Source organism: Bombina bombina, chromosome 3 (genome assembly GCF_027579735.1).
Source record: "Bombina bombina isolate aBomBom1 chromosome 3, aBomBom1.pri, whole genome shotgun sequence".
Classification (NCBI taxonomy): domain Eukaryota; kingdom Metazoa; phylum Chordata; class Amphibia; order Anura; family Bombinatoridae; genus Bombina; species Bombina bombina.
The window spans coordinates 672,017,189-672,040,716 of NC_069501.1; the positions used below are offsets into that span (position 1 = coordinate 672,017,189).

General features: G+C 43.8%; 1 protein-coding gene across 1 annotated transcript in view; it reads right to left on the reverse strand.

The window, feature by feature from the left end:
- Positions 1–23,528, reverse strand: part of AP2B1 (adaptor related protein complex 2 subunit beta 1) — a 457,689-nt gene that overhangs the window by 161,654 nt on the left and 272,507 nt on the right. Inside the window, exon 14 of the mRNA XM_053707425.1 lies at positions 12,036–12,236. Within this exon, the coding sequence (XP_053563400.1) occupies positions 12,036–12,236 (201 nt within the window). The remainder of the gene's footprint in view (positions 1–12,035; positions 12,237–23,528) is intronic.

Genomic DNA, 23,528 nt, shown 5'->3' on the forward strand with positions numbered 1-23,528 from the left:
AAAGAGCCCAGCAAAGCTGGTCACATGATCCCTCCTAGGCTCCGCCTACCCCAGTCATTCGACCGACGTTAAGGAGGAATATTTGCATAGGAGAAACCATATGATACCGTGGTGACTGTAGTTAAAGAAAATAAATTATCAGACCTGATTAAAAAACCAGGGCGGGCCGTGGACCGGACACACCGTTGGAGAAAGTAATTTATCAGGTAAACATAAATTCTGTTTTCTCCAACATAGGTGTGTCCGGTCCACGGCGTCATCCTTACTTGTGGGAACCAATACCAAAGCTTTAGGACACGGATGAAGGGAGGGAGCAAATCAGGTCACCTAAATGGAAGGCACCACGGCTTGCAAAACCTTTCTCCCAAAAACAGCCTCAGAAGAAGCAAAAGTATCAAACTTGTAAAATTTGGTAAAAGTGTGCAGTGAAGACCAAGTCGCTGCCCTACATATCTGATCAACAGAAGCCTCGTTCTTGAAGGCCCATGTGGAAGCCACAGCCCTAGTGGAATGAGCTGTGATTCTTTCAGGAGGCTGCCGTCCGGCAGTCTCGTAAGCCAATCTGATGATGCTTTTAATCCAAAAAGAGAGAGGTAGAAGTTGCTTTTTGACCTCTCCTTTTACCAGAATAAACAACAAACAAGGAAGATGTTTGTCTAAAATCCTTTGTAGCATCTAAATAGAATTTTAGAGCGCGAACAACATCCAAATTGTGCAACAAACGTTCCTTCTTCGAAACTGGTTTCGGACACAAAGAAGGCACGACGATCTCCTGGTTAATGTTTTTGTTAGAAACAACTTTTGGAAGAAAACCAGGTTTAGTACGTAAAACCACCTTATCTGCATGGAACACCAGATAAGGAGGAGAACACTGCAGAGCAGATAATTCTGAAACTCTTCTGGCAGAAGAAATTGCAACCAAAAACAAAACTTTCCAAGATAATAACTTAATATCAACGGAATGTAAGGGTTCAAACGGAACCCCCTGAAGAACTGAAAGAACTAAGTTGAGACTCCAAGGGGGAGTCAAAGGTTTGTAAACAGGCTTAATTCTAACCAGAGCCTGAACAAAGGCTTGAACATCTGGCACAGCTGCCAGCTTTTTGTGGAGTAACACAGACAAGGCAGAAATCTGTCCCTTCAAGGAACTTGCAGATAATCCTTTCTCCAATCCTTCTTGAAGAAAGGATAGAATCTTAGGAATCTTTACCTTGTCCCAAGGGAATCCTTTAGATTCACACCAACAGATATATTTTTTCCATATTTTGTGGTAAATTTTTCTAGTTACAGGCTTTCTGGCCTGAACAAGAGTATCAATAACAGAATCTGAGAACCCTCGTTTTGATAAGATCAAGCGTTCAATCTCCAAGCAGTCAGCTGGAGTGAGACCAGATTCGGATGTTCGAACGGACCTTGAACAAGAAGGTCTCGTCTCAAAGGTAGCTTCCATGGTGGAGCCGATGACATATTCACCAGATCTGCATACCAAGTCCTGCGTGGCCACGCAGAAGCTATCAAGATCACCGACGCCCTTTCCTGATGGATCCTGGCTACCAGCCTGGGGATGAGAGGAAACGGCGGGAATACATAAGCTAGTTTGAAGGTCCAAGGTGCTACTAGTGCATCTACTAGAGTCGCCTTGGGATCCCTGGATCTGGACCCGTAGCAAGGAACCTTGAAGTTCTGACGAGAGGCCATCAGATCCATGTCTGGAATGCCCCACAGTTGAGTAATTTGGGCAAAGATTTCCGGATGGAGTTCCCACTCCCCCGGATGTAATGTCTGACGACTCAGAAAATCCGCTTCCCAATTTTCCACTCCTGGGATGTGGATTGCAGACAGGTGGCAGGAGTGAGTCTCCGCCCATTGAATGATTTTGGTCACTTCTTCCATCGCCAGGGAACTCCTTGTTCCCCCCTGATGGTTGATGTACGCAACAGTCGTCATGTTGTCTGATTGAAACCGTATGAACTTGGCCTTTGCTAGCTGAGGCCAAGCCTTGAGAGCATTGAATATCGCTCTCAGTTCCAGAATATTTATCGGTAGAAGAGATTCTTCCCGAGACCAAAGACCCTGAGCTTTCAGGGATCCCCAGACCGCGCCCCAGCCCATCAGACTGGCGTCGGTCGTGACAATGACCCACTCTGGTCTGCGGAAGGTCATCCCTTGTGACAGGTTGTCCAGGGACAGCCACCAACGGAGTGAGTCTCTGGTCCTCTGATTTACTTGTATCTTCGGAGACAAGTCTGTATAGTCCCCATTCCACTGACTGAGCATGCACAGTTGTAATGGTCTTAGATGAATGCGCGCAAAAGGAACTATGTCCATTGCCGCTACCATCAAACCTATTACTTCCATGCACTGCGCTATGGAAGGAAGAGGAACGGAATGAAGTGTTTGACAAGAGTTTAGAAGTTTTGTTTTTCTGGCCTCTGTCAGAAAAATCCTCATTTCTAAGGAGTCTATTATTGTTCCCAAGAAGGGAACCCTTGTCGACGGAGATAGAGAACTCTTTTCCACGTTCACTTTCCATCCGTGAGATCTGAGAAAGGCCAGGACTATGTCCGTGTGAGCCTTTGCTTGAGGAAGGGACGACGCTTGAATCAGAATGTCGTCCAAGTAAGGAACTACTGCAATGCCCCTTGGTCTTAGTACCGCTAGAAGGGACCCTAGTACCTTTGTGAAAATCCTTGGAGCAGTGGCTAATCCGAAAGGAAGCGCCACGAACTGGTAATGCTTGTCCAGGAATGCGAACCTTAGGAACCGATGATTTTCCTTGTGGATAGGAATATGTAGATACGCATCCTTTAAATCCACCGTGGTCATGAATTGACCTTCCTGGATGGAAGGAAGAATTGTTCGAATGGTTTCCATTTTGAACGATGGAACCTTGAGAAACTTGTTTAAGATCTTGAGATCTAAGATTGGTCTGAACGTTCCCTCTTTTTTGGGAACTATGAACAGATTGGAGTAGAACCCCATCCCTTGTTCTCCTAATGGAACAGGATGAATCACTCCCATTTTTAACAGGTCTTCTACACAATGTAAGAATGCCTGTCTTTTTATGTGGTCTGAAGACAATTGAGACCTGTGGAACCTCCCCCTTGGGGGAAGCCCCTTGAATTCCAGAAGATAACCTTGGGAGACTATTTCTAGTGCCCAAGGATCCAGAACATCTCTTGCCCAAGCCTGAGCGAAGAGAGAGAGTCTGCCCCCCACCAGATCCGGTCCCGGATCGGGGGCCAACATTTCATGCTGTCTTGGTAGCAGTGGCAGGTTTCTTGGCCTGCTTTCCCTTGTTCCAGCCTTGCATTGGTCTCCAGGCTGGCTTGGCTTGAGAAGTATTACCCTCTTGCTTAGAGGACGTAGCACTTGGGGCTGGTCCGTTTCTACGAAAGGGACGAAAATTAGGTTTATATTTGGCCTTGAAAGACCTATCCTGAGGAAGGGCGTGGCCCTTACCCCCAGTGATATCAGAGATAATCTCTTTCAAGTCAGGGCCAAACAGCGTTTTCCCCTTGAAAGGAATGTTAAGGAGTTTGTTCTTGGAAGACGCATCAGCTGACCAAGATTTCAACCAAAGCGCTCTGCGCGCCACAATAGCAAACCCAGAATTCTTTGCCGCTAACCTAGCCAATTGCAAAGTGGCGTCTAGGGTGAAAGAATTAGCCAATTTGAGAGCACGGATTCTGTCCATAATCTCCTCATAAGGAGGAGAATCACTATCGATCGCCTTTACTAGCTCATCGAACCAGAAACACGCGGCTGTAGTGACAGGGACAATGTATGAAATTGGTTGTAGAAGGTAACCCTGCTGAACAAACATCTTTTTAAGCAAACCTTCTAATTTTTTATCCATAGGATCTTTGAAAGCACAACTATCTTCTATGGGTATAGTGGTGCGTTTGTTTAAAGTAGAAACCGCTCCCTCGACCTTGGGGACTGTCTGCCATAAGTCCTTTCTGGGGTCGACCATAGGAAACAATTTTTTAAATATGGGGGGAGGGACGAAAGGTATACCGGGCCTTTCCCATTCTTTATTTACAATGTCCGCCACCCGCTTGGGTATAGGAAAAGCTTCTGGGAGCCCCGGGACCTCTAGGAACTTGTCCATTTTACATAGTTTCTCTGGGATGATCAAATTCTCACAATCATCCAGAGTGGATAATACCTCCTTAAGCAGAGCGCGGAGATGTTCCAACTTAAATTTAAATGTAATCACATCGGGTTCAGCTTGTTGAGAAATTTTCCCTGAATCTGAAATTTCTCCCTCAGACAAAACCTCCCTGGCCCCCTCAGACTGGTGTAGGGGCATTTCAGAACCATTATCATCAGCGTCCTCATGCTCTTCAGTATCTAAAACAGAGCAGTCGCGCTTACGCTGATAAGTGGGCATTTTGGCTAAAATGTTTTTGATAGAATTATCCATTACAGCCGTTAATTGTTGCATAGTAAGGAGTATTGGCGCGCTAGATGTACTAGGGGCCTCCTGAGTGGGCAAGACTCGTGTAGACGAAGGAGGGAATGATGCAGTACCATGCTTACTCCCCTCACTTGAGGAATCATCTTGGGCATCATTTTCAGTGTCACATAAATCACATTTATTTAAATGAGAAGGAACCCTGGCTTCCCCACATTCAGAACACAGTCTATCTGGTAGTTCAGACATGTTAAACAGGCATAAACTTGATAACAAAGTACAAAAAACGTTTTAAAATAAAACCGTTACTGTCACTTTAAATTTTAAACTGAACACACTTTATTACTGCAATTGCGAAAAAGTATGAAGGAATTGTTCAAAATTCACCAAAATTTCACCACAGTGTCTTAAAGCCTTAAAAGTATTGCACACCAAATTTGGAAGCTTTAACCCTTAAAATAACGGAACCGGAGCCGTTTTTAACTTTAACCCCTTTACAGTCCCTGGTATCTGCTTTGCTGAGACCCAACCAAGCCCAAAGGGGAATACGATACCAAATGACGCCTTCAGAAAGTCTTTTCTATGTATCAGAGCTCCTCACACATGCGACTGCATGTCATGCCTCTCAAAAACAAGTGCGCAATACCGGCGCGAAAATGAGGCTCTGCCTATGATTAGGGAAAGCCCCTAAAGAATAAGGTGTCTAAAACAGTGCCTGCCGATATTATTTTACCAAAATACCCAGATTAAATGATTCCTCAAGGCTAAATATGTGTAATATATGAATCGATTTAGCCCAGAAAATGTCTACAGTCTTAATAAGCCCTTGTGAAGCCCTTATTTACTGTCTGAATAAAAATGGCTTACCGGATCCCATAGGGAAAATGACAGCTTCCAGCATTACATCGTCTTGTTAGAATGTGTCATACCTCAAGCAGCAAAAGACTGCTCACTGTTCCCCCAACTGAAGTTAATTCCTCTCAACAGTCCTGTGTGGAACAGTCATGGATTTTAGTAACGGTTGCTAAAATCATTTTCCTCTTACAAACAGAAATCTTCATCTCTTTTCTGTTTCTGAGTAAATAGTACATACCAGCACTATTTCAAAATAACAAACTCTTGATTGAATAATAAAAACTACAGTTAAACACTAAAAAACTCTAAGCCATCTCCGTGGAGATGTTGCCTGTACAACGGCAAAGAGAATGACTGGGGTAGGCGGAGCCTAGGAGGGATCATGTGACCAGCTTTGCTGGGCTCTTTGCCATTTCCTGTTGGGGAAGAGAATATCCCACAAGTAAGGATGACGCCGTGGACCGGACACACCTATGTTGGAGAAATGGCCCTTTCCTTCCGTAATGTCAGAAATTATTTCCGTCAAACCCGGTCCAAACAAGGTTTTTCCCTTGTAAGAAATTGCCAAAAGTTTAGACTTAGATGACACATCCGCAGACCACGATTTTAACCATAAAGCTCTGCAGGCCAGCACAGCAAAACCAGAAATCTTTGCTCCCAGTTTAATAACCTGTAGGGAAGCATCCATAATAAAGGAATTGGCCAAATTAAGGGCCTGGATCTCTTCAAGGGGAGTGAGTGTCTGTCCTAATAGAATCAGACAATGCATCAAACCAGTATGCCGCCGCACTAGTGACGGTAGCAATGCACACTGCAGGTTGCCATTGTAAACCCTGGTGTACATACATCTTCTTGAGTAACCCCTCTAATTTATTGTCCATAGGATCCTTAAAAGAACAACTATCCTCTATGGGAATAGTAGTCCTCTTAGCCAGAGTGGAAATTGCCCCTTCCACCTTGGGTACTGTCTGCCAAGATTCCTTTATAGAGTCTGCTATATGAAACATCTTTTAAAATATAGGGGATGGGGAAAAAAGGATACCCTGTCTCTCCCATTCCTTAGCAATGATCTCTGTAGCTCAATCTGGTACAGGAAAAACCTCCACCATGGAAGGTACATCAAAATATTTGTTTAGCTAACTGGATTTCTTAGGATTAACTACGACCGTGGTGTCGCTGTCGTCCAGTGTAGCTAAAACCTCCTTAAGTAACAGACAGAGGTGTTCCAGCTTAAACCTGAAGGATACAACTTCAGTATCAGCAGAAGGAATTACACTGTCTGAATCTGAGATTTCACCCTCAGATGCTACTGAAGTATCCTCCTCCTCAGGCTTCTGGGAGGGGGCATTCGAAATAGCAACAACTGCGTCAGTAACCTCACTTACTGAATGTTTACTTTACCTCTTGCGCTTTCCCTGCAGCATGGGAAAAGCAGACAATGCATCAGAAACCACAGTGGACATGAGGGAAGCGATGTCTTGCAACGTAACTCCAGGTGGAGTTAGAGAGGAAGCGCAGGGCACTGCATGTGTGGGCAATAAAATTTTGGACACTTGAGGAGATAGCTGCGGCATATATTGAACATTGTCATTAGACTCCTGAACAGCATCCGCCTTAGACAATGTTGGCTCAGAAAAAAAGTCTATCCCTATAATTTAAAGTTCTCTCAATACATGAGGAACAGAAAGGGATTGGTGGTTCCACATTAGCATCAAAACAAAGAACAAATAACATTCTGCAGGGCCTCTTGGTCCATTCATACTCACAATGGAACAAATTACCAAAAAAAAAACCCTTACATTTTTGATAAAAAATAAAACACAAAAAAAAGTTACTGTCTCTTTAAATTTTAAAACATAACCTTTTTTATTCTTTGCAGTAAGGAACTAAATAGTGTTATACAAGTACTATTGACCACCTCTACACCTCAGCTTAGCGGAGATGCCTACCTGCCCTGCTGACACCGGATAGTATTCTCCAGTAAAAGATCTGGAACTCGATTTGCAGCCCAATGAACAGCTGTCCGGTCCTAAAAGCGCAGCATTAAGTCTTATTATGCGCTTTCCTGATTGAGACTGCTATCTGAGACGACCTATTGTACCCTCCGGTCACAGGAAGTGAAGGGGAAAATGGCGCACAACAGCAAACTGTCGCCTCAGTTAGCCCCACCCATCGTGGGCGTCTAAAAAATTAACCTCCATGTCGGCATATTTTAAAGTCAAGCCGCCGGGAGAAGTGAAACCACATCAAACTGAGCCTTAATAAACCGCCCCAGTGCCTGCCATAATAATACTGCCTTTATATGTTCCCCCAAATATATAGGAGAAATTCATGTGTCCCTTAGTGAATAAAGTTCCCAATTTTCCCAGAAAAAATAAAGTCAGCACTTACCTCATAAATCTGCAAGGCAGCTCACTAGGCTTGAGAGGTCTTCTCCCTCACATGGACCTGTGGAAAAAATCTTACTCAGGCTTTCAGTATAAGGGCAGCATTAACTACATGGGAGGCGCAGTGAGAATTATGTCCCACAAGTTCCTATTGCTTGAAAGCCACCACTACTCTACTGAAGAGACTGATATGGACTACGGCTACACCCTAGGACAAAGCAGCACAATCTTGCACTACTTAAAAAAAATAATAAAATCTTGCTTGAAGAATCTTTTCTAACACCTAACTTTACCACTTCCTTGCTCTAACATAGGCAAAGAGAATGACTCTGGTTGGAGGGAAGGGAGGTGATATTTAACAGCTTTGCTGTGGTGCTCTTTGCCGCCTCCTGCTGGGCAGGAGTGATATTCCCAATAGTAATTAGATGATCCGTGGACTTATTGTGTCATTATAAAGAAAAGAGCCAGCTCTAGAGTAGGATTAAAGGGACAGTCTACTCCAGAATTCTTACCCATTCCCCAGTTTTGCATAGCCAACACTGTTATATTGATATACTTTTTATCTCTCTGATTACCTTGTATCTAAGTCTCTGCAGATTGCCCCCTTATTACAGTTCTTTTGACAGACTTGCATTTTAGCCAATCAGTGCTGCCTCAAAAAGAACTTCACTGGAGTGATCACAATGTTATCTATATGAAACACACAAACTACCTCTATCTAGCTGTGAAAAACTGTTAAAATACACTGAGATAAGAGGCGGCCTTCAACGGATTAGAAATTAGCATATTAACCTACCTAGGTTTAGCTTTCAACAAAGATTACCAAGAGAACAAAGCAAATTTGATGATAAAAGTACATTGGAAAGTTGTTTAAAAATGGCATGCCCTATCTGAATCATGAAAGTTTAATTTTGGCTACACTGTCCCTTTAAGAACTGAAAATAAGGAATGAAGGGAGTGAGGAATGCAGTTACCTCTTATGCTGATCTTCGTTCATACTACCATGTAGCACAAGCTACAACAGTGTGTAAGGATCTGAAGCACAAGAACAGCTTTTCTCTATTAAAGTGTTGGATACAATGTTAGGGTGTCTATAAAATGTATCTATAAATTGAAAGGCTTTGTAACATTACCCTACAGGAACAAAGTTTCATCAAGTAAACAAGGCTTTGGAAAATAAATACACTAAACAAACAAAATAAAAAGCTTCAACAAAAAGAAAACAAGCACAGCTCCCTTTCTGACAACTAACACAAAAAAACAGAATTTATGCTTACCTGATACATTTCTTTCTTTTCGGATATGGAGAGTCCACGTCATTCAATTACTAGTGGGGCTATCACTCCTGGCCAGCAGGAGGAGGCAAAGAGCACCACAGCAAAGCTATTAAGTATCACTCCCCTACCAATAATCTCCAGTCATTCGCCCGAAGAGAAATGGAAAAAGGAATAACACAAAGTTGTAGAGGTGCCTGAGGTTTAGTAAAAAAATAACTGTCTTAATTAAGGGTGGGGTTGTGGTCTCTCCATATCCGTAAAGAAAGACATTTATCAGGTAAGCATAAATTTTGTTTTCTTTCCTAAGATATGGAGAGTCCACAACGTCATTCAATTACTAGTGGAACCAATACCCAAGCTAGAGGACACAGAATGAAAAGGGAGGAAGAACAAGACAGGCAGACCTAAACAGAAGGCACCACCGTTTGAATAACCTTTCTCCCAAAAGAGGCCTCAGCAAAAATATCAAATTTATAAAATTTGGAAAAAGTGTGCAGAGAGGACCAAGTTGAAGCCTTGCAAATCTGTTCCACAGAAGCTTCAGAATTACTGATGCTCTCTCCTGTTTGATACAAGCAATGACTCGTGGAAGGAGTGCAAACGGAGGAAACAGATAAGCTAGACTGAACACCCAAGGAACCGCCAGAGCATCTATCAGAGCTGCCTGCGGATCTCTTGACCTTGAACCGTACCTTGGAAGCTTGGCATTCTGCTGAGTCGCGGTCAGATCCAACTCTGGTACCCGCCATTTGAGGGTTAACCTGGAGAAAACCTCCGGATGGAGAGCCCACTTCCCGGGATGAAATGTCTGTCTGCTCAGGAAATCCGCTTCCCAGTTGTCCACTCCTGGAATGTGGATGGCAGATAAACAATTGTCAGCTTCCGCCCATTGAATAATCCGAGCCACCTCCCTCATGGCTAAGGAACTCAGAGTTCCTCCCTGGTGGTTAATGTATTGTCCGACTGTAATCTGATAAACTGGGCTAAGGACAACTGAGGCCAAGTTATCAGAGAATTGTAAATCGCTCTCAACTCCAAGATGTTTATGGGGAGAGCAAACGCCTCTCGAGTCCATAAACCCTGAGCCCTTAAAAAGCCCAGATTGCTCCCCAGCCTAGCAGGATGGCATCCGTGGTCACGATCACCCAAGGTGGTCTCCTCTGGAAGCATGTACCCCGAGAAAGATGTTCCTGAGAAAACCACCACGGAAGAGAGTCTCTCGTTGACAGGTCTAGATCTATCCTCTGAGACAGATCCGATTGGTTTCCGTTCCATTGCATTAGCATGCATAACTGCAGAGCTCTCAAATGTAATCAAGCAAAGGGAATGATGTCCATGGAAGCGGCCATCAGTAGCTCAATGTATGGAGGTAATTGGTCTGATTGTCGCTTCCATGGACATCATTCCCTTTGCTTGATTCCATTTGAGAGCTCTGCAGTTATGCATGCTCAGGCAATGGAACTGAAACCATTCGGATCTGTCTCAGAGGCTAGATCTAGACCTGTCAACGAGAGACTCTCTTCCGTAGTGGTTTTCTCAGGGTACATGCTTCCGGAGACCACCTTGGGTGATTACAGTAGACTGAAGAGCGAGGCAAGCAGAGAGAATTTTGGATTTCCTAACCTCCTTCAGAAATTTTTTCATAAATAGGGAATCTATTATAGTCCCTAAGAACACAACCCTTGAAGCTGGAACAAGGGAACTCTTTCCAACAATATCTCTGTATGAGAGTTTGCTTGCTAAAAAGATGGCGCCTGAACCAATATGTCATCTAAGTATGGCACCACTGCAATTCCCCGAGACCTGATCACTGCCAAGAGAGCCCCCAGAACCTTTGAAAGAATTCTGGGAGCTGTGGCAAGGCCAAATAGAAGTGCCACAAACTGAAAATGTTTGTCTAGAAAAGCGAATCTCAGGGATTTGTAATGTGAATAGGAACATGAAGATATGCGTCCTTCAGGTCTATGGTCGTCATGAACTGACGCTCTTGGACTAAAGGAAGAATGGAGCGAATGGTTTCCATTTTGAAGGATGGCACCCTGAGAAACTTGTTGAGACACCTTAGGTCTAAAATGGGACAAAAAGTTCCCCCTTTTTTGGGATCCACAAACAGATTTGAATAAAATCCTAGACCCTGTTCCTTTACAGGAACTGGAACAATCACTCCTGAACGCAGTTCAAGAATGCCTCTCTTTTTACCTGATCTGCAGATAATCTTGAGAGGTAAAATCTGCCCCTGGGAGAGAGAGATATGAAATCTATCTTGTAACCCTGAGAAACTATGCCCACAGCCCAAGGATCTGGGACATATCGTAACTACGCCTGACAAAACATGGAAAGTCTGCCCCCCACTTGATCCGATCCCGGACCGAGGGCCGACCCTTCATGCTGATTTACAGTCAGCTGTGGGTTTCTTAGACTGTTTCCCCTTGTTCCAAGACTGACTGGGTCTCCAAGAAGACCTGGATTGCTCCTGTTTGGAAGTGGAAGAGGAAGACTTCTGACCTTTGAAATTACGAAAGGAACGAAAATTACTTTGATGTCCTTTAAGTCTATTATTCTTGTCTTGCGGCAGAAAAGATCCTTTTCAACCTGTAATATCAGATATTATTTCTGCCAGTCCAGGTCCAAACAAAGTCTTACCCTTGTAAGGAAGCGGCAAAAGCCCCAAAAATAAAAGATAAATGAATTTGAAGAAAGGACTACTGTCACTTTGAGAGAGTACTATGACAAAAGCGTTATAATGAAAAACCCAAATAAAATCCGAACTTCACCTCCTCCATTGACAGAGGCAAAGAGAATGACTGGGGATTATGGGTAGGGGAGTAATACTTAACAGCTTTGCTGTGGTGCTCTTTGCCGCCTCCTGCTGGCCAGGAGTGATATTTTCACTAGTAATTGAATGAAATTGTGGACTCTCCATATCTTAGGAAAAAAATAAATTGAACTGAAGGGAATGATTGTGCATAATGGGGAGTCATAGGTTTTGTAACTATGTATCAATCCAATTTATCGGTTGGCACAAGTTAAACAAAAGGCAAATTGTTAACGCTTCCTCACAAAACAGCGTCTGAAAGAAACTAAATATTTACTTACCAAGCTGTCAAGGCCTCCACCTAGCAGGTCAACCGCTCCCATCTGCATAGAGGACACTTGTGGCACATTTCCTGGGGGTCCCAAGTCAAGATTAAGAAGGTCGCCAAGAAGATCTCCTTGTGAGGGGATGACCTGGGTCTGCTCCAGAGCAGCAGCTGGGGCTGGTGCAACAGGACTGTCTCCAATATCAATGCTGCAATAAAAAGCATTATCAAATCACCTAAAACTGATGAGATTCATTATGATGGCAAATACATATACTAAATAATATAAAAGCAATTGATGGCAATACAAGGTGAGCACAAGGGTTTACTTTCCTTATCCCACTGTAAGATAAATCCCACAAAAATATAAGAGAAACAAAAAGTTTAAAGGCTCATTACAAATGGAGATGCCTGCTGGTGTGAAAAGAGCAGATTCAGCTGAGCACGCCCTATTTGAAATGCCTTACACGGATGGGAATCATTTTTAGTGTAGTTGCTTGATGATTTGCAAAACTTATATTTATAAGCGATCTTCACATATTAAGAGCCATCTGCCCCTCGTCTCTTGTTTTATCAATTTTCCAAACAGCTGTGAAAATGTGAACAGGAAGAAGCAAGAGAATGGAGAGAGTCCAGGACTGGGCAGAAGTCACCTGAATTTATCTTTACCTCCTACTGAGAACATGGATGGAAGATCAACAGTACTGGTGTCATTTCTGTACTATATGTACTAAATTAGTTTGGTTACAAATGTTTGTATTCTGATTAAGGAAGTTTTGCAATGTCAGAATCTCTCCTTAAAAGTGTACTTTCTATTACAGCATAAGCACAGAGAGTAAATATTTATGTAGAGAAAAATTGTAAATTCCTCTTTTATTACCAAGAGCACAACCTCACTAGTCACAACTGTTACTTTTTTTTTTTTTTTTTTGAGTGGAATTTTATTCATTTTAAACAATATATAACAATAATAATTGGGGACTCGCAGGACCCCTGCACATTTTGATACACATCATATAAATAAGCACTTTAAGTATGAGACATGCAACTGATACATTCAAGGTTAATATAGTCAAATAGACTAGGACAAAAATGAATGACCAAAAGCATTTCAAACCTCAATTATTTAAATGAATACATCTCCTCAATTTAACTAAGATCACTCATGAACAATCATCTTAATATAGGAGAAAAATATTAGTGAACCTCTTTTCTTATTATTAATAATGACAATGATATATGAATTAGGTATATAATGGAGTAATATAGTTTACACAAGAGCCATCTTATATTTCTTAACTAAATTACAGTGAGAGTATGGCCGTTCACTTCCAGCTAACATAGTACAAGCAGCATGCTGAATATACCTCTATATAACATAGATGCCATCTTCCATTAAAAACAGAATTTATGTTTACCTGATAAATTACTTTCTCCAACGGTGTGTCCGGTCCACGGCGTCATCCTTACTTGTGGGATATTCTCTTCCCCAACAGGAAATGGCAAAGAGCCCAGCAAAGCTGGTCACATGATCCCTCCTAGGCTCCGCCTACCCCAGTCATTCGACCGACGTTAAGGAGGAATATTTGCATAGGAGAAACCATATGGTACCGTGGTGACTGTAGTTAAAGAAAATAAATTATCAGACCTGATTAAAAAAACCAGGGCGGGCCGTGGACCGGACACACCGTTGGAGAAAGTAATTTATCAGGTAAACATAAATTCTGTTTTCTCCAACATAGGTGTGTCCGGTCCACGGCGTCATCCTTACTTGTGGGAACCAATACCAAAGCTTTAGGACACGGATGAAGGGAGGGAGCAAATCAGGTCACCTAAATGGAAGGCACCACGGCTTGCAAAACCTTTCTCCCAAAAATAGCCTCAGAAGAAGCAAAAGTATCAAACTTGTAAAATTTGGTAAAAGTGTGCAGTGAAGACCAAGTCGCTGCCCTACATATCTGATCAACAGAAGCCTCGTTCTTGAAGGCCCATGTGGAAGCCACAGCCCTAGTGGAATGAGCTGTGATTCTTTCGGGAGGCTGCCGTCCGGCAGTCTCGTAAGCCAATCTGATGATGCTTTTAATCCAAAAAGAGAGAGAGGTAGAAGTTGCTTTTTGACCTCTCCTTTTACCGGAATAAACAACAAACAAGGAAGATGTTTGTCTAAAATCCTTTGTAGCATCTAAATAGAATTTTAGAGCGCGAACAACATCCAAATTGTGCAACAAACGTTCCTTCTTTGAAACTGGTTTCGGACACAGAGAAGGTACGATAATCTCCTGGTTAATGTTTTTGTTAGAAACAACTTTTGGAAGAAAACCAGGTTTAGTACGTAAAACCACCTTATCTGCATGGAACACCAGATAAGGAGGAGAACACTGCAGAGCAGATAATTCTGAAACTCTTCTAGCAGAAGAAATTGCAACTAAAAACAAAACTTTCCAAGATAATAACTTAATATCAACGGAATGCAAGGGTTCAAACGGAACCCCCTGAAGAACTGAAAGAACTAAATTGAGACTCCAAGGAGGAGTCAAAGGTTTGTAAATAGGCTTAATTCTAACCAGAGCCTGAACAAAGGCTTGAACATCTGGCACAGCGGCCAGCTTTTTGTGAAGTAACACAGACAAGGCAGAAATCTGTCCCTTCAGGGAACTTGCAGATAATCCTTTTTCCAATCCTTCTTGAAGGAAGGATAGAATCCTAGGAATCCTAACCTTGTCCCAAGGGAATCCTTTAGATTCACACCAACAGATATATTTTTTCCAAATTTTGTGGTAAATCTTTCTAGTTACAGGCTTTCTGGCCTGAACAAGAGTATCGATAACAGAATCTGAGAACCCTCGCTTCGATAAGATCAAGCGTTCAATCTCCAAGCAGTCAGCTGGAGTGAAACCAGATTCGGATGTTCGAACGGACCCTGAACAAGAAGGTCTCGTCTCAAAGGTAGCTTCCAAGGAGGAGCCGATGACATATTCACCAGATCTGCGTACCAAGTCCTGCGTGGCCACGCAGGAGCTATCAAGATCACCGACGCCCTCTCCTGATTGATCCTGGCTACCAGCCTGGGGATGAGAGGAAACGGCGGGAACACATAAGCTAGTTTGAAGGTCCAAGGTGCTACTAGTGCATCCACTAGAGCCGCCTTGGGATCCCTGGATCTGGACCCGTAGCAAGGAACTTTGAAGTTCTGACGAGAGGCCATCAGATCCATGTCTGGAATGCCCCACAGCTGAGTGACTTGGGCAAAGATTTCCGGATGGAGTTCCCACTCCCCCGGATGCAATGTCTGACGACTCAGAAAATCCGCTTCCCAATTTTCCACTCCTGGGATGTGGATAGCAGACAGGTGGCAGGAGTGAGACTCCGCCCATAGAATGATTTTGGTCACTTCTTCCATCGCCAGGGAACTCCTTGTTCCCCCCTGATGGTTGATGTACGCAACAGTTGTCATGTTGTCTGATTGAAACCGTATGAACTTGGCCCTCGCTAGCTGAGGCCAAGCCTTGAGAGCATTGAATATCGCTCTCAGTTCCAGAATATTTATCGGTAGAAGAGATTCTTCCCGAGACCAAAGACCCTGAGCTTTCAGGGATCCCCAGACCGCGCCCCAGCCCATCAGACTGGCGTCGGTCGTGACAATGACCCACTCTGGTCTGCGGAATGTCATCCCTCGTGACAGGTTGTCCAGGGACAGCCACCAACGGAGTGAGTCTCTGGTCCTCTGATTTACTTGTATCTTCGGAGACAAGTCTGTATAGTCCCCATTCCACTGACTGAGCATGCACAGTTGTAATGGTCTTAGATGAATGCGTGCAAAAGGAACTATGTCCATTGCCGCTACCATCAACCCGATCACTTCCATGCACTGAGCTATGGAAGGAAGAGGAACGGAATGGAGTATCCGACAAGAGTCTAGAAGTTTTGTTTTTCTGGCCTCTGTCAGAAAAATCCTCATTTCTAAGGAGTCTATTATTGTTCCCAAGAAGGGAACCCTTGTTGACGGAGATAGAGAACTCTTTTCCACGTTCACTTTCCATCCGTGAGATCTGAGAAAGGCCAGGACAATGTCCGTGTGAGCCTTTGCTTGAGGAAGGGACGACGCTTGAATCAGAATGTCGTCCAAGTAAGGTACTACAGCAATGCCCCTTGGTCTTAGCACAGCTAGAAGGGACCCTAGTACCTTTGTGAAAATCCTTGGAGCAGTGGCTAATCCGAAAGGAAGCGCCACGAACTGGTAATGTTTGTCCAGGAATGCGAACCTCAGGAACCGATGATGTTCCTTGTGGATAGGAATATGTAGATACGCATCCTTTAAATCCACCGTGGTCATGAATTGACCTTCCTGGATGGAAGGAAGAATAGTTCGAATGGTTTCCATCTTGAACGATGGAACCTTGAGAAACTTGTTTAAGATCTTGAGATCTAAGATTGGTCTGAACGTTCCCTCTTTTTTGGGAACTATAAACAGATTGGAGTAGAACCCCATCCCTTGTTCTCTTAATGGAACGGGATGAATCACTCCCATTTTTAACAGGTCTTCTACACAATGTAAGAATGCCTGTCTTTTTATGTGGTCTGAAGACAACTGAGACCTGTGGAACCTCCCCCTTGGGGGAAGTCCCTTGAATTCCAGAAGATAACCTTGGGAGACTATTTCTAGCGCCCAAGGATCCAGAACATCTCTTGCCCAAGCCTGAGCGAAGAGAGAGAGTCTGCCCCCCACCAGATCCGGTCCCGGATCGGGGGCTAACATTTCATGCTGTCTTGGTAGCAGTGGCAGGTTTCTTGGCCTGCTTTCCCTTGTTCCAGCCTTGCATTGGTCTCCAAGCTGGCTTGGCTTGAGAAGTATTACCCTCTTGCTTAGAGGACGTAGCACTTTGGGCTGGTCCGTTTCTACGAAAGGGACGAAAATTAGGTTTATTTTTTGCCTTGAAAGGCCGATCCTGAGGAAGGGCGTGGCCCTTACCCCCAGTGATATCCGAGATAATCTCTTTCAAGTCAGGGCCAAACAGCGTTTTCCCCTTGAAAGGAATGTTAAGTAGCTTGTTCTTGGAAGACGCATCAGCCGACCAAGATTTCAACCAAAGCGCTCTGCGCGCCACAATAGCAAACCCAGAATTCTTAGCCGCTAACCTAGCCAATTGCAAGGTGGCGTCTAGGGTGAAAGAATTAGCCAATTTGAGAGCATTGATTCTGTCCATAATCTCCTCATAAGGAGGAGAATCACTGTCGACCGCCTTTATCAGCTCATCGAACCAGAAACATGCGGCTGTAGCGACAGGGACAATGCATGAAATTGGTTGTAGAAGGTAACCCTGCTGAACAAACATCTTTTTAAGCAAACCTTCTAATTTTTTATCCATAGGATCTTTGAAAGCACAACTATCCTCTATGGGTATAGTGGTGCGTTTGTTTAAAGTGGAAACCGCTCCCTCGACCTTGGGGACTGTCTGCCATAAGTCCTTTCTGGGGTCGACCATAGGAAACAATTTTTTAAATATGGGGGGAGGGACGAAAGGAATACCGGGCCTTTCCCATTCTTTATTAACAATGTCCGCCACCCGCTTGGGTATAGGAAAAGCTTCTGGGAGCCCCGGCACCTCTAGGAACTTGTCCATTTTACATAGTTTCTCTGGGATGACCAACTTGTCACAATCATCCAGAGTGGATAATACCTCCTTAAGCAGAATGCGGAGATGTTCCAACTTAAATTTAAATGCAATCACATCAGGTTCAGCTTGTTGAGAAATGTTCCCTGAATCAGTAATTTCTCCCTCAGACAAAACCTCCCTGGCCCCATCAGACTGAGTTAGGGGCCCTTCAGAAATATTAATATCAGCGTCGTCATGCTCTTCAGTATCTAAAACAGAGCAGTCGCGCTTACGCTGATAAGTGTTCATTTTGTCTAAAATGTTTTTGACAGAATTATCCATTACAGCCGTTAATTGTTGCATAGTAAGGAGTATTGGCGCGCTAGATGTACTAGGGGCCTCCTGAGTGGGCAAGACTCGTGTAGACGAAGGAGGGAATGATGCAGTACCATGCTTACTCCCCTCACTTGAGGAATCATCTTGGGCATCATTGTCATTGTCACATAAATCACATTTATTTAAATGAATAGGAATTCTGGCTTCCCCACATTCAGAACACAGTCTATCTGGTAGTTCAGACATGTTAAACAGGCATAAACTTGATAACAAGTACAAAAAACGTTTTAAAATAAAACCGTTACTGTCACTTTAAATTTTAAACTGAACACACTTTATTACTGCAAATGCGAAAAAACATGAAGGAATTGTTCAAAATTCACCAAATTTTCACCACAGTGTCTTAAAGCCTTAAAAGTATTGCACACCAAATTTGGAAGCTTTAACCCTTAAAATAACGGAACCGGAGCCGTTTTGAACTTTAACCCCTTTACAGTCCCTGGTATCTGCTTCGCTGAGACCCAACCAAGCCCCAAGGGGAATACGATACCAAATGACGCCTTCAGAAAGTCTTTTCTAAGTATCAGAGCTCCTCTCACATGCGACTGCATGCCATGCCTCTCAAAAACAAGTGCGCAACACCGGCGCGAAAATGAGGCTCTGCCTATGCTTTGGGAAAGCCCCTAAAGAATAAGGTGTCTAAAACAGTGCCTGCCGATATTATTATATCAAAATACCCAGATAAAATGATTCCTCAAGGCTAAATATGTGTTAATAATCAATCGATTTAGCCCAAAAAAAGTCTACAGTCTTAATAAGCCCTTTTGAAGCCCTTATTTACAATCGTAATAAACATGGCTTACCGGATCCCAGAGGGAAAATGACAGCTTCCAGCATTACATCGTCTTGTTAGAATGTGTCATACCTCAAGCAGCAAGAGACTGCTCACTGTTCCCCCAACTGAAGTTAATTGCTCTCAACAGTCCTGTGTGGAACAGCCATGGATTTTAGTGACGGTTGCTAAAATCATTTTCCTCATACAAACAGAAATCTTCATCTCTTTTCTGTTTCTGAGTAAATAGTACATACCAGCACTATTTCAAAATAACAAACTCTTGATTGAATAATAAAAACTACAGTTAAACACTAAAAAACTCTAAGCCATCTCCGTGGAGATGTTGCCTGTACAACGGCAAAGAGAATGACTGGGGTAGGCGGAGCCTAGGAGGGATCATGTGACCAGCTTTGCTGGGCTCTTTGCCATTTCCTGTTGGGGAAGAGAATATCCCACAAGTAAGGATGACGCCGTGGACCGGACACACCTATGTTGGAGAAAACACTTATTTAATTATTCTATGTTTCATACATAGTTACTGTCTCTATCCTCAATAAGACACCAGAGGAGGGAAAAGACATAAAAACATAATTTATGCTTACCTGATAAATTTATTTCTCTTGTAGTGTATCCAGTCCACGGATCATCCATTACTTGTGGGATATATTCCCTTCCCAACAGGAAGTTGCAAGAGGATCACCCACAGCAGAGCTGCTATATAGCTCCTCCCCTCACATGTCATATCCAGTCATTCGACCGAAACAAGACAAGAAAGGAGAAACCATAGGGTGCAGTGGTGACTGTAATTTAATTAAAAATTTAGATCTGCCTTAAAAAGACAGGGCGGGCCGTGGACTGGATACACTACAAGAGAAATAAATTTATCAGGTAAGCATAAATTATGTTTTCTCTTGTTAAGTGTATCCAGTCCACGGATCATCCATTACTTGTGGGATACCAATACCAAAGCTTAAGTACACGGATGATGGGAGGGACAAGGCAGGAACTTAAACGGAAGGAACCACTGCCTGTAGAACCTTTCTCCCAAAAACAGCCTCCGAAGAAGCAAAAGTGTCAAATTTGTAAAATTTTGAAAAAGTGTGAAGCGAAGACCAAGTCGCAGCCTTGCAAATCTGTTCAACAGAGGCATCATTCTTAAAGGCCCAGGTGGAAGCCACAGCTCTAGTAGAATGAGCTGTAATCCTTTCAGGGGGCTGCTGTCCAGCAGTCTCATAGGCTAAGCGAATTATGCTTCTTAGCCAAAAAGAAAGAGAGGTTTCCGAAGCTTTTTGACCTCTCCTCTGTCCAGAATAAACGACAAACAGGGCAGATGTTTGACGAAAATCTTTAGTTGCCTGTAAGTAGAACTTCAAGGCACGGACTACGTCCAGATTATGCAAAGGACGTTCCTTCTTTGAAGAAGGATTAGGGCACAATGATGGGACAACAATCTCTTGATTGATATTCCTGTTAGAAACAACCTTAGGTAAAAAGCCAGGTTTAGTACGCAGAACTACCTTGTCTGAATGGAAAATCAGATAAGGAGAATCACAATGTAAGGCAGATAACTCAGAGACTCTTCGAGCTGAGGAAATAGCCATCAAAAACAGAACTTTCCAAGATAAAAGTTTAATATCAATGGAATGAAGGGGTTCAAACGGAACTCCTTGAAGAACTTTAAGAACCAAGTTTAAGCTCCACGGAGGAGCAACAGTTTTAAACACAGGCTTAATCCTAGCCAAAGCCTGACAAAAAGCCTGGACGTCTGGAACTTCTGCCAGACGCTTGTGCAAAAGAATAGACAGAGCAGAAATCTGTCCCTTTAACGAACTAGCAGATAAGCCTTTTTCCAAACCCTCTTGGAGAAAAGACAATATCCTAGGAATCCTAACCTTACTCCATGAGTAACTCTTGGATTCGCACCAATACAAGTATTTACGCCATATCTTATGGTAGATTTTCCTGGTAACAGGCTTTCGTGCCTGTATTAAGGTATCAATAACTGACTCGGAGAAGCCACGCTTTGATAGGATCAATCGTTCAATCTCCATGCAGTCAGTCTCAGAGAAATTAGATTTGGATGATTGAAAGGACCTTGTATTAGAAGGTCTTGCCTCAGAGGCAGAGTCCATGGTAGACAGGACGACATGTCCACTAGGTCTGCATACCAGGTCCTGCGTGGCCACGCAGGCGCTATCAGAATCACCGATGCTCTCTCCTGTTTGATCTTGGCAATCAGTCGAGGCAGCAGAGGAAACGGTGGAAACACATAAGCCATGTTGAAGAACCAAGGAGCTGCTAGAGCATCTATCAGCGTCGCTCCCGGGTCCCTGGACCTGGATCCGTAACAAGGAAGTTTGGCGTTCTGGTGAGATGCCATGAGATCCAGTTCTGGTTTGCCCCAACGATGGACCAGTTGAGCAAACACCTCCGGATGGAGTTCCCACTCCCCCGGATGAAAAGTCTGACGACTTAGAAAGTCCGCCTCCCAGTTCTCCACGCCTGGGATGTGGATCGCTGACAAGTGGCAAGAGTGAGACTCTGCCCAGCGAATTATCTTTGAGACTTCTAACATCGCTAGGGAACTCCTGGTTCCCCCTTGATGGTTGATGTAAGCCACAGTCGTGATGTTGTCCGACTGAAATCTGATGAACCTTAGTGTTGCTAACTGAGGCCAAGCTAGAAGAGCATTGAATATTGCTCTTAACTCCAGAATATTTATTGGGAGGAGTTTTTCCTCCTGAGTCCACAATCCCTGAGCCTTCAGGGAATTCCAGACTGCGCCCCAGCCTAGAAGGCTGGCATCTGTTGTTACAATCGTCCAATCTGGCCTGCAAAAGGTCATACCCTTGGACAGATGGACCCGAGATAGCCACCAGAGAAGAGAATCTCTGGTCTCTTGATCCAGATTTAGTAGAGGGGACAAATCTGAGTAATCTCAATTCCACTGACCTAGCATGCACAATTGCAGCGGTCTGAGATGCAGGCGCGCAAATGGCACTATGTCCATTGCCGCTACCATTAAGCCGATTACTTCCATGCACTGAGCCACTGACGGGCGTGGAATGGAATGAAGGACACGGCAAGCATTTAAAAGTTTTGATAACCTGGCCTCCGTCAGGTAAATTTTCATTTCTACAGAATCTATCAGAGTCCCTAGGAAGGAGACTCTTGTGAGTGGTGATAGAGAACTCTTTTCCACGTTCACCTTCCACCCATGCAACCTCAGAAATGCCAGAACTATCTCTGTATGAGACTTGGCAATTTGAAAGCTTGACGCCTGTATCAGGATGTCGTCTAGATACGGAGCCACCGCTATGCCTCGCGGTCTTAGAACCGCCAGAAGTGAGCCCAGAACCTTTGTAAAGATTCTCGGGGCCGTAGCCAACCCGAAGGGGAGAGCTACAAATTGGTAATGCCTGTCTAGAAAGGCAAATCTTAGGAACCGATGATGATCTTTGTGAATCGGTATGTGAAGGTAGGCATCCTTTAAGTCCACTGTGGTCATGTACTGACCCTCTTGGATCATGGGTAGGATGGGTAGGATGGTCCAAATAGTTTCCATTTTGAATGATGGAACTCTTAGGAATTTGTTTAAGATCTTTAGGTCCAAGATTGGTCTGAAGGTTCCTTCTTTCTTGGGAACCACAAACAGATTTGAATAAAATCCCTGTCCTCGTTCCGTCCGCGGAACTGGGTGGATCACCCCCATTACTAGGAGGTCTTGTACACAGCGTAGGAATGCCTCTTTCTTTATCTGGTTTTCTGATAACCTTGAAAGATGGAATCTCCCTTGAGGAGGAGAAGCCTTGAAGTCCAGAAGATATCCCTGAGATATGATCTCCAACGCCCAAGGGATCCTGGACATCTCTTGCCCCCCACTAGATCCGTTTCCGGATAGGGGGCCGTTCCTTCATGCTGTCTTGGGGGCAGTAGCAGGTTTTCTGGCCTGCTTGCCCTTGTTCCAGGACTGGTTAGGTTTCCAGGCCTGTCTGGAATGAGCAACAGTTCCTTCCTGTTTTGGACCGGAGGAAGTTGATGCTGCTCCTGCCTTGAAATTTCGAAAGGCACGAAAATTAGACTGTTTGGCCTTTGATTTGGCCCTGTCCTGAGGAAGGGTATGACCCTTACCTCCAGTAATGTCAGCAATAATTTCTTTCAAGCCGGACCCAAATAAGGTCTGCCCCTTGAAAGGAATATTAAGTAATTTAGATTTAGAAGTCACGTCAGCTGACCAAGATTTAAGCCATAGTGCTCTCCGCGCCTGGATGGCAAATCCGGAGTTCTTAGTCGTTGGTTTAGTCAAATGTACAATGGCATCAGAAACAAATGAGTTAGCTAGCTTAAGTGATTTTAGCTTGTCCATAATTTCATCCAATGGAGCTGTGTGAATGGCCTCTTCCAGAGACTCAAACCAGAATGCCGCAGCAGCAGTGACAGGCGCAATGCATGCAAGGGGCTGCAGGATAAAACCTTGTTGAACAAACATTTTCTTAAGGTAACCTTCTAATTTTTTATCCATTGGATCCGAAAAAGCACAACTATCCTCAACCGGGATAGTGGTACGCTTTGCTAAAGTAGAAACTGCTCCCTCCACCTTAGGGACCGTCTGCCATAAGTCCCGTGTAGTGGCGTCTATTGGAAACATTTTTCTAAATATAGGAGGTGGGGAAAAGGGCACACCGGGTCTATCCAACTCCTTGCTAATAATTTCTGTAAGCCTTTTAGGTATAGGGAAAACATC